Here is a 12517-nt window from a genome sequence, read left to right as displayed (position 1 = left end):
TCGAATTTCTCACAGAGAACAGCCTATTATGAAAACGTGGCTTGAAGAAATTATGCAGAAATCCACCAGAAAATTGTCAACAGATCCCTTCCATGCACATTCCTCTCTTTGATAGAAATCGACTTAATGGTAAAATGTCACCCTTGCATCCCAACATGCTTTTACGAAAAAATAACTGAGATCGAAAACCATTATACTCGAATAGTGACCAAGTTGGGAGAAGTCGAATGACTTAATTCTCCTACAACATTAATTTAAACCTGTGCAGTACTACTAAATAAACTAGCTAGCTTGTAAACAGACCATTCTGCAAAATGAGTAATTTTCTTTCAAGATAAATCGCAGTTTAATTTATTAATATTGTAGCTGCACAAATAATACCATTGTTACGTTTAATGGTAATGTTTACTTACTTTTCAGTTGTATCATGCTCTTTTTAGTTTAAAATCTGAGAGACAAATATTTATGAATCATGTATTATACAAGTTATATTGCCAAAGGAATTATTTTGAGGAATTCGTCCTTTCTTTCCAAAAGCTTTTTATACACCAGTCGGCTAGATTTTTTTACATTTTATGAATGTCGTTAAGGACAGTTGATGAGAGCTTTTTGAAATGTTAGGGTTAGAAGATTTCCAAAGATAGCTCTGGCTGATAGGATCCTGTGGTATTTTTGTGGACAGGGGTTCAAGTTGAACTCTCCACGGAATTCAGAGAGAGAGAAAGATATGCATTAAATCCAGTAGTTTCACTTTCATGAATCCTTTTGCCACCCAGTCATCTTGAAATGCTGGAAGATTCCCAATTTGTAATCAGCGAGGTATATCAAAGTGGTTGATTACCAAATTAAATTGATCTTTGGATTTTATTTTCTCCCAAGTCTTGCTGTGGAACCCTACAAAACGTAACATGGAGTGTTTGGTAACTGTACTTTGCTTGCTTATTTGTGTACGAATGTTGGCCTAGGGGTGTTTGTTGGACGAAGTTTCTCAGTCATGTCCGTTGGCGAAGATACGTGGAAGCTCCAACTGTTCAGGTCCCACAGAATGTGCCATTTCCGTGGAAAATGAAAACCAAGGGAAATCTAGCAAATAACTGCAAGCGTTTTCATCGTGTGTCGACGAACTATGAGGTGGTATCTCGTTTAGTAAAGCAGTCGAAGGAGTACAGGAAGGCGGAATTGCTCACGAGTTTGGGTACCGATTCACTGGAGATTGTTGATGGGCTGAGTTTTGCTGGTGAAGAGGAGGTAAAGGAAATTGATGCTGTACTCGAATAATTAATAGACGCGTTTTGTGCTGACGAAACTAATGAAATTTATGAGCGCTATCAAATTAGCAAGGAGTCGGGTAAGTCTATAGATTCGTATGTAACTGCAAAAACGTGTAACTACGGTTGCTGTTGGATAGTCTCATTCGAGACAGAATTGTTGTTAGAATTCAGGATAATGGCACTCGTAAGCGTCTTCTTCATAAACCAAAACTTACCGTGGGCCGTGATTAGATGTATTGACATATGTAGGTCGAGCGAGGCAACGCCTTTCCAAGTACAAGCGGTGTTTCTGATGTGGGGTCGAGATCCAGAGTTTCTAAAAATGTTAACTCCGGTGATGAAAGTGGTAGTACCGTCATTTTGTGTAATTTTTGCGGGAAGCGTCATACGAAAAGAAAAGAAGAATACCCTGCGTGGGGAAGGAAATGACTGAAATATGGAGACTTTAATTAAAAATCACGTGGATAACCTGTCAAGCCCTCCAAGCAGAGAAAGAAGAAGCAGCAGGCCCATGCTATGTACCAGAACTCGTCCTCGGAGGAATATATGAGGACTCGCAGTTGCTAAACAGTCTTGACTCTCAAAAGCTGTCTGCTGTGATGTTGATTAAAGGTCACGATGTCCAGTTTCCGTTGGACAGTGGAGCAACTGTAAATGTTCTGCCTGAATGAGTGTACAAAAGAGTCTGTGAGCATCTTGAGGTGAATGGATTAGAAGTTTCTTGGGCCATTTTGAATCCGAACAGTAGTACCAAGTTAACCACACTTGGAAGAAAAGGACCAGTGTGCGAAATTCAAGGCAACATAAAAAAAAGCAGATTGTTGGTGAAGAAAACAAACCAGTGCTTGGAGCGTCTGCCATTTAAGGTCTTGCACTGACACCATTTTTTGAGCAATACAAAGGTGTTTTTGAAGGAGGTTTGTTGGAAGACAAGCTACATGTTGATGTAGATCAAAATGTGACACCTGTACAGATGTCCGTTCGGAAACCACCAATTGCACTGAAACAGAAGTATGAAATGGAACTTGAGAAATTGATCAACAAAGTAAAGGAATAATAGCAGCAGTTTCGGAGCCAACAGAATGGTTCCCCTCTACAGTGGTGGTGGTGATGAAACCCAACGCCAAATGGGAAGTTAGTGTGTGTCTCTGAAAGAGCTTTAAAGATTAACCATTATCCATTGCCAACTATTTATGAGCTGTTGCTTTTTTTTTATTGTTGTCGATGTGAAGAACGGTTTTTGGCATGTACTGTTTGATGGCGAAAGCAGTAAATTAACAACCTTTGATACACGTTGGGGCCGTTTTCTTTGGGTAAGGATGCCCTTTGGCATAGCACCAGCTCCACATACGAATAAAGGGACTTCACGATATAGGACTGTTGCAGCTGGCATCATTGTGTTTGGTGTAGGAGACACTGAACATGCTGCACTGTAAGAACATGATTGCAAGTTCATGAATTTGCTAGGGCGTTGTCTTCAGAAGAACATCTCGCTGAATAAAGACCAGCTTTAGTGTAAGCTTCAAGAACTGTCTTACGTTGGTCACGTCATTACAGCGGAGGGACTGAAACACGACCAAGATAAGGTAGAAGCCATAGTGTAAGCCACAGGCAACCAACAAGCAAGAAGTGCGCAGAATCATGGGAATGGTGAATTACCTGCAGAAATTTGCGAATTGCTTTGGTTTTGCATTACTTCACTCAGTGATTGGTTCAAAGTTCTCGCGCCACGTTTTCAACCAATCAGAAGTGAAACCAAAACCAATCGTGGCTTGTGCGTGCACATTTTCCCGCGGTTTGTGGGGGCTACGTGTAATTACTTCGAGTTTTGATTGGTTTACTGGATTATCTCCGTCCTTTTTTATTGACCAAAGTAATTTTTGTTTTGGGTTTACGGCACTCATTTGAAAACCGCTCAATCGGAGATTACTAAACCTCTCAGGATGATATTGATTTTGTGTGGGAAGAGAGTGTCCATGGTGAGTGTCCACACCTGTTCTGAAGTTCTTTAACCGAAGAGAGGAGGTAGTGATACAATGTGATGCTTCGCAGCATAGTTTAAGCGCATGTAGAATGGGCGGTAAAATCGGGAAGTAGCTGTTGACCATAGTCTTTGAGGTTGAGAAGTTTGACAGTTATGTTTATGGCAAGAGATTCAAGGTTGAAACTGAAGAGTTCGTTGATTGCCTCGAAACGTCTTCAGAGTATGATGTTGCGTTTTCAAAACCTTTATTTTGAAGCTGAATACAAGAAAGGTCTGCTTCTCCATGTGGCCGATACCCTCAGTAGTCCTTACCTTCCCTGTGCATCCACAAGAAAGGTGTCCTAACGAGGATATATTTTTCAAAGCGGATGCTAGATCTCGTCTAGAGAAAAATATTTAAAGGCCTCGGCAGAGTTCAACAAGCAATGGAAGCAGACATGCAAACGTCCTTCCGAAAGTCTGTGATTCAAGCAGGGTGGCCAGCTACACAAGATGAAGTTCTGGATTGCACTCTTGAATATTTTAGTTTCAGGGATGAGCTTTCTGTACAAGATGGCTTGGTTTTCAGACGAGAGCTTGGTGATCCCATTGAGTTTGAGAGAGGAGTTCAAGCAGAGACTGCATCGAAGTCATCTTGGAATACAGAGTTGACTTTGAGAACAAACACTTTTCAGTTTGTCTTGACAAATACTCTGACTGCTTTGAGGTGGACAGAATTTTTGACAAGAAAGGCAAGGAGGTGATCTCAAAGTTGAAGTCTCAGTTTGCTCGACATAGGATACCTGTTGAGCTGTTAAGTGACAACGGACCACCTTTCAATTCTCAGGAGTACCAGGCGTTTTCATCAGCCTATGAATTTGAACACCTTATCTGATCACCACGTTACACTAATGGGAAATTGGAAAATGGGGTTAAAATTGCCCACGTGTTGCTGAAGCAAACCCACATTTGTCGGTATTGCATCCCCGACATACTCCAGTTCTCCCCTAATTGCAGCTACTCTTTCGACGGAGAACAAGGGCATTGTGGCCAACGTCTTCAAGGCTACTTGTTTCTGAGACCGTTCACGGTGTCCCACGCAAGATTATGAACAGAAAAGGTAAAGGAAACTACTACTACGTACAACAGGAGTGCGAAAGAGCTTAGTTGATTGGAGCCTGGAGATGTAGAACGTATAAAGCCTTGAACAGATTCTAGGAGATTGACGAAAGCTACTGTGGATAAGGAGGTTGACATCACGGAGGATGGCTGTACCTGCAGGAGGCACCTCAGACTTACAAGGGAGCCCTTTTATACTTCCCCATTTCCAGATTTCTCAACTAATCCGCATCATCAAGATCAGCCTGCAACTGGTCCAAAACGTTTGGACTGTTATGTTGCTAAATCTATCAGTGTTGAGATAGTCCCACTTTGGTTCAGCCACCACCAGATAACGACCAAGTTTCCAGGCCGCAGACTGTTTTAGTTTCTGTTACTTTTACAAGTACGCCAGGGCCTGCTGTGGGTACTACAAGAAGTGGCCGAATGATCCGGAAACCCCTCAGATAGGACACTTGATACAAGTTTGTTCTTTTTTTTTTTTTTTTTTACAGTTTTCTTTGTGAAAAGGGGTGATGTGACGTGAAGAGCTTGTTACATGTCGTAGATATCGTTTGGAGTTTTAAATACCTGGATGCGAGAACATGTTTGGATTGACTTAATAAATACTTTAAAGTGCCCCTGTGATCAAAAAAACCACTTGCTTTTTTCCTTCAGATTTTGAAAGTGTGTTTGCTTAACACCTGACTGGCAAAATTTTGAGCTTTGATTTTTATCCAAAGGCCGTTTACTTTGAGTGTAAGTTTTGGATTTCACGGTCCGCCATTACTCACGTTCAAAACTGACGGATTGGACCTCAGACGGTTGGATCCAGGGAAAAGTGACGTAAGAGGCTCACTAGCTTAAAATTTCAGCGTGTGAACGCAGCTTATTATATATGCAAAGCGTGAGTTTAAAAGTCTGAAAGCCCAAAACCCCCGTGCTGCATATTAATTCTGCGGCGTACAGACGCATTGCATTCTTAAACTAGTGAGCCTTTGACATCATTTTCTCCTCGATCCAGCTCTCTCAAGGACATAATGTTAGTAATGGCGGACCATTAAAAAGGAAAATTACAGTTAAAATAAAAAGGTGTCTCAGTTTGCTCGACATAGGATACCTGTTGAGCTGTTAAGTGACAACGGACCACCTTTCAATTCTCAGGAGTGAGCCTTTGACATCATTTTCTCCTCGATCCAGCTCTCTCAAGGACATAATGTTAGTAATGGCGGACCATTAAAAAGGAAAATTACAGTTAAAATAAAAAGGTGTCTTTTTGAAATCAAGGCTTAAAACGTGGGTCACTTAGAGTTTTGTTAACATAGTTTTTAAATCCAAAGAAAAATATGAATTGATTATTTGGTCACAGGGGCACTTAAATGGCTTCCAGTTGAGTTGTATTTATCTTCTAGCTGTTTTCTCCTAAGTCGTGCTGTGAAACCAAACAAAAAACGTTACAATGATAAAGAATTAAAAGTTTTTGCTGATGACATCAGCAATGTGTCATAATTATTAGGTTAGAACAAATTAAAATGCGTGCATTAGTGAGCTTATGATATATTCTACAATAGGCAATGATTCACCCAGTACATTAAACACGAAATGAAAGACTAGTACATTGTTCAGGCACTAAGCCACATTCACAAGTCATCCAATATCGTAATTATTCGCTTATAAGCCGATACCCATATTTTAGATGATATAAGGATACCGTAAAACTGCAAAGGCGTCGTTACTGCCCTAAGTCGCCTTTGATGCACTTAGTTGTTGCGATTTATTCTTAGTTTGTTATTCGTCTGTTGAGATTGAATAAACGTTACGGTGGCTTGGCTGGCCAACGCCCCCACATCATTGAGAGGTGCGTCGGGATGTTTTGTGGCAGCGAATGTTGGAGAACCACATGCGAGTAGGGCAGTTGTCGGTCATGTCTTTGATGTCTTCTGAGAAAACCAGGCAACAGTCTTTATACTTCAGAATACATTTCTTTGTGCTTAAGTGGCACTTCAATGTATCATGGAGGTTACGAATTGTTGTTTTTTTTTTTTTGTATTTTATTGATTTTTTTTCTATAATAATGTACTACTTTACACACACAAAGAACAAGAAACAGAACAAAAACAACAATATATATATATATTACTGTGTATCAGCTATGAGAAGACGAGTTTTACATACTATAAACATATGAGAGTGTTCACACTCTCATATAGCTAGACAGATGTTTGATAGTTTATATCAAATACTGTCTAGGGACCATTTTGCCCAAGAACACAAAACGCGTGTATGTATGGGTTCTGTAAGTACAAAACAGAAAATATATCAGTCGTAGGCATGTCGTCATGGTATTCGATTGACAATTAGAGTTAATTAACCCTAGAAAAGAAAAACAATCTTACGTCATCATTGAGGTTCATTATCAAAACAACTGGACATGGTACATAAAAGGCATGTTGACGACGCTTTAGGAGCGTATATTTTATTACAGGTGCAAGATCATGACGACAAAGCTAAAGATGTTGCTGAGGAAGTAGGAGTTTCATTAGCAACAATCTTTAGGATCAAGAAAGGTGTCCAAAGCCTTAAAAGGGAAGTTGTCACGCTGTTCGTTGGTAAAAGCCACAACAAAGGTGTGATCAGATGTGACCCAAACGATGAACTAGATTGACCCTTCTTTGAAAAATATGTCAGAGAACAGTTCCCTAAACCTTTTGGGAAAGCAAACAAAAATGTGGTATAATAGGAGCAAAAAAGTAATAGAGCAAATTACTTCCGGTTGCAAGAAACCCACTTCCTGTTTGTAAACCGTGCGTCTTCGAATACGAATTGTCACGAATTTTAAGTATAACTACGAGGCATTATCTTTATTTCCCCTACTGTTTTCTCCAGACGTTGCTAATGAGTATAAGCTATGCACAAAATCAATGAGATTTCTACATTTCTTACAAAAAGTGACGCATTTCAACGGTTAACACACCGGCTGGCTAAAAACAGACTGGTCATGAAAAATATTTCAAATCTGTTCAAATCACGTTAACCGACCAAAATTTCTCATTTCTTCGCCGTAAATCTATGTCAGTTAAAGAACACACAAAATTAACACTTGTTAACCGTGCAATTGCCTTATTGTGTGTAATCTTACATAAATATATCTGCGATAATTTCATATCTGTATATACATATTGATCACTGTAAACCAAAGTGGGCAAAAACAGCTAGGGCAAGGCCGACTGGTTTTGATATAACTCCTTTATATTTTCCTTGTTATAGGACGCAGTAGATCTCTTACTTCTTAATCGTACTAATGTATGAATTCCACGATGTAAAAGAACGGCAATCCGCAGTGCAGTAAAGTAAAGTAAACAGAACCCTATCTTATGCAAACAATTCACGTACATGGCACTGCTGTAACAATGTTTGTTTTACGCAATATTATTGTATGACAAGTAATCCTCGACAACTTACTGTGTATCAGCTATGAGAAGACGAGTTTTACATAATATAAACATATGAGAGTGTTCACACTCTCATATAGACAGATATTTGATAGTTTATACCAAATACAATCTTGGACAAAATTGTTGAGAAAACTCTGCTTTTGGACTAAACTCTGATCACGAGTATGAAAAATAAGCTCTCTTTTTGCCCCCACCCCCCCCCCCCCCCTCCTAGACGAAACAAAGACGAAACAAAGCATGTCGAACCTGGGCTTATCAACACTGGTTGTAGGGGGGAGCGGGATCGCTAATAATGTGCGATATTGAGGACGTAGTGCGCAAAATAACCTCTGTTTTTAATATTCTCAACCCTTTTTGTCCAAGATTGTAAGTTCCGGAAGTAAAAGATAGAAAAGGAAGGCAAAAGACCACGTGGAGTCGAACATTTAAAAAAGAAAGGGAAGAGGCGCGGATGAGATCATGGAAAGATGGTCCCAAGTTAACAGTCAGTTAACAGTGTAGAGTGAAAGAACTGTGTAAAGGCATTATGTGCAACTAGCCACTGGGGCTACAAATGAAAGTGGAGCTTGGCGAAAATGTTCTGATTATTCTGTGATCTAGGAGTACTCAACGTCATTGGCAGGAATTGAATGATCTATATAAGCATCGTGAGACTTCATTTTAGGTGAGGGAGGAGGAGCTTTTGTTTATTTATGTATTTATGTATTTATTTATTTCTGTATTTTATTTTATTTTCTTTATCACACTATCATTAATACATTTTTATATAGAACATCACGAAGAAATGGAACTTATTAGCAATCTCAATGTTCTATTGAAATACAGAATAAAATTCAATTCGATTAAAATTTGTTTATTAATTACATCCATTAACCCGAATGGTTGTAACATCAATACGGGGCTATCTTTGTTTTCATTGAAATGACAATGCACATATATCTGAAATTTGTAGTCCGCATGTCAACCTCATAACCTGCCGGATCAGCTAGCCATTTAAGTCAACATTTTTCCTTTTAGTCCAATCATAGGCAGTGCGTGTTTACACTCACAGCTGGGGCAGTCGTTTTCACCAAATATCATGCCAATCAATTGCAAAGTTTGTTATCTTTGCCTCCTTTAGCTATCCAATAAAAATGGAGCCGCATGAAATGTGTTACTTTCAATTACGAAAGATCAATATCCTGCTCTGCTAAGGATTGATTAACGTCAGTTGTACATTTCGTTAAAATAAATGCTTTTTCGATTCTTAAGATAATATTTTTTCGTATCTTAAAATCCCCATCTGACAGACACGGCAGTTCTTATGGTAATTCACGAATGACTATGTTTGGTTCGACTACTAGTGGTCAAAATTTGAGGATGATTAAGCGCGATGTGGTTGAGTATGAATCGAAACTACAATTCGCTGAAAAGTGGATGTAATTGGCAAAAGCAACGCGTGCTTACCGGAATATTAAACACAGCCGGTAAATTAAAAGGGATTTATCGAGAAAGATGTTTTCAGTCGGTTTAGGGAAATAAACTAGTAAGTGTTCACAATGCGCAACAACAGACACTGTACTAGGTTTTCTTATTTGCTCTAGTTGATACCGATATCTTCCTCGCTAAAAGAATAACACATCCATGATGTATTGCACTGAGCTCCATTAACAATATAACCCGGAATAAAGCTTGAAAAAAAAGAACGAAATTACAGTTATTTCATTCATCATGTCCTTTTACGAGACATATGAGCCCAAAAAATTTACCTACTCCCACTGAACTGAGTTGCCCCATAACTCAGTTAGTAAGGCATTGCATCGACATCACATAGGTCATGCCGGGGTTGGTTCGAAACCCGTTGAAGTCACTTGCATTTTTTCATGTACCTATAAGCTACAATTGCCTATAAATTGTCCAGCTACGTGCGATGATTACTTCTCCCTTTCAAGCAAATAAATTTTGTTCCTTAAAAGGGTTGGTTCGAAACTGAGATGTTTTCAGAAAGGCAAAACAATGATTTTAACAACCTAAAAACAACTATTAAAGCGTTAGCTGCAACCACGAAAAAAGCATGTGTTTCTTATTGTTTCCTTCACAGCAATTTTTACGGCTCTCATCTTCCAGAAGTAAAGAGCCGGGTTTAAGGAAGAGTTACTAAAAAGTAATGTTCCTGCACATCTCCAGATGAAAACAATCGACACACTCGTCTTTTTACGAATGATAAGGCCAACAATACTGTAAGGTACATAGCAAACAAACAAAGCCATCTGCACCCACAAGATAGTAAAAACTGTCTTTGTGTATACTTCTGCGTTTGGCGATCCAAATGCTTGGTTCTGTTGTCTTTGCCAGAAAACACGACTGTTGACTCGATTTTGATTATGGCGCAGCAAAAGAAATATTTTTGCGTAAGAGAAAGCAGATATTGCCAAACTCGACGAAACAACTATAAACCAATACCAAGGCGTTACCCTAGTGCTAACAAATGAAGTCCCTGTAAATACAATAGACAACACCCAAAAGAAGGTCACAGCAAGATATGTCCGCTTCAGAGTTACAACTTGTCTGTATCTGAGCCCCAACGACAAGGCAAACAACCTGTCCACGGTTATCGCAGTCGATGTAAGCATGGATACCATACACAAGGGGTAAGCTGCTAAAAAACGTATGGCACTAACACATCGACAAACTTGAATATGTTGTTTAACTTCTGGCATCAGTGCGACGGCAGTCAGAGGCTGAGCAATGATACCAACACACAGATCCGTTGTGGCCAAGGTACGAAACAAGAGTTTTGACGGTGGGTGAAGCGAGGATACCTTTTTAAGGGAGACTAAGAAGGTGGCATTTCCAACAAATGCAGTGAAAGACAGCAAAATGTTAATAGCTGCAATCCATCGCAGTTCATGATGTATTCCTTCAGTGAGGTCTTGTGAACAAAGCAGTTCGGTCATTGTTTTCTGTCTTCCAACTTTGGAAAAGTTTGCAAGTGCCATTGGTACTACTTCGAGCTGATCAAGCAGAACTATTTCTCAATGGTTAATGCGGGGGAATCGAAAGTATTTGTGCGATGTCCGTAAGTAATCGATCATCCGAACCATTAATAATCAGTATGCAAAAAATAAAAGAGACAGGTGATGGAAAGTACCATCACCATTTTTCGTTCAAGACGCTGAGCCGGTTAGCGTTAGCATCAGCATTGGATACAAAATTGCTTTCTGATACTTGCTGAATGAGTATTCTACTTTGAATGCGGTCTGTGACTCAAGTTGCTCTGTCAGTGAACTCCAGATTGCGATCGTATATATTCGCTGTATATGCGATACTTAATTATTCAGTGAGTGCAAAATGCTGTTTTAGACTGAACACTTAAATAGAGTTCATTAGTTCATTACCCATAAATGCTTGCAAAATTAGATCCGGGCCCAATAAGCTTTCCCAGTTGCAATGACATATTAAAACTTGAGGTTCTACTGCGGGGGAATCGAAAGTATTGGTGCGATGTTCGTAAATAATTGATCATCCGAACCATTAATAATCAGTATGCAAAAAATAAAAGAGACAGGCGATGGAAAGTACCATCACCATTTTTCGTTCAAGACGCTGAGCCGGTTAGCGTTAGCATCAGCATTGGATATAAAATTGCTTTCTGATACTTGCCGAATGAGTACTGTACTTTGAATGCGGTCTGTGACTCAAGTTGCTCTGTCAGTGAACTCCAGATTGCGATCAAATATGTTCGCTACATATGCGATACTTCATTATTCAGTGGGTGCTGCTATTTTAGACTAAACACTTAAATAAAGTTCACTAGTTCATTTCCCATAAATGCTTGTAAAATTTGATCCGGGCCCAATTACTTTTTCCCAATTGCAACAACATATTAAAAACATGAGGTTCTACCCCTTGTTAAAGACTTATATGTAGAGAATGGATACAAGTGAACGAGAGATCTGATATGGGAGCTTAATTGATAATGTAAAAGAGAGCTTCCGAATCGTTTAAGCAAGTTTTCCGAATACTCTATTTTGTACGCAGTCTGTGTCTCTGTGAGTGGACTCTAGATTGTGGTCATATGTTTTAATTACTGCATCTCTAATATTTGATTAGTCAGGCGTTTGAAAAGCTGTGTGTGACATTTGTGATCACAAAGATGACATAGTGAATCATCTGTTACACGAGCTAATATCAAAAGTAGGCTCAAAAAGAGCATAACTACAACCTGACGGATTAAACAAAAAAACTTATATATATATAATTTGCACTGAAATTCTCTTGCCAGGAGAGGGGTTCTAGATCCTGCCTGCTTCCCAACTCCTTTAACGGAACCTCCCTTGCGGTTTCGCAGTGGAAATTAAGGCTGGACACTTATGGTTGGGTGTCGATCCAGCCGTCTCAACCAAAACAAGCCATTATCCGGACCGGTTTCGACTTTAATGTCTTCTTCAGTGGAGTTTTACAGTTTCAGCTTCTCCGGTCGTATACGCGCCATTGGACTTAATGCATTATTAATTAAAAAAATTCGTTCACGTGGACATGAAAAGATCTTACCATCTTTAATCACGAATCACGAATAAAAAAAATAAGTCACGATTCACGAGAAAATAAATCGCCCCATCACGCTTCACGTAAAAAGTATAGGGCACCCTCGAAATATCTCTTTCCGCGAAAAAGTTTTTTTTTCCCTTCTCATAAAAAGGGACCATATAACCAATAAAATCATGTACGTCGCGAACAGCGATGTACGT

The 12517-nt window shown here is 39.3% G+C and overlaps 1 protein-coding gene across 1 annotated transcript; it reads right to left on the bottom strand.

Annotated features, from left to right (window-relative positions):
• Positions 1 to 9817: 9817 nt before the first annotated feature.
• On the bottom strand, positions 9818 to 10765 carry LOC137977187 (adenosine receptor A3-like). Its single transcript, XM_068824455.1, has one exon. It carries the CDS (start codon positions 10763 to 10765, stop codon positions 9818 to 9820), a length of 948 nt encoding a protein of 315 aa, XP_068680556.1.
• Between the last annotated feature and the right edge of the window lie 1752 nt (positions 10766 to 12517).

The sequence above is a fragment of the Montipora foliosa genome, chromosome 11 (assembly GCF_036669935.1).
Source record: "Montipora foliosa isolate CH-2021 chromosome 11, ASM3666993v2, whole genome shotgun sequence".
Taxonomy (NCBI): Eukaryota; Metazoa; Cnidaria; class Anthozoa; order Scleractinia; family Acroporidae; genus Montipora; species Montipora foliosa.
The sequence above is the reverse complement of the archived record's forward strand: the minus strand, read 5'-3'. Positions and strand labels throughout refer to the sequence as shown.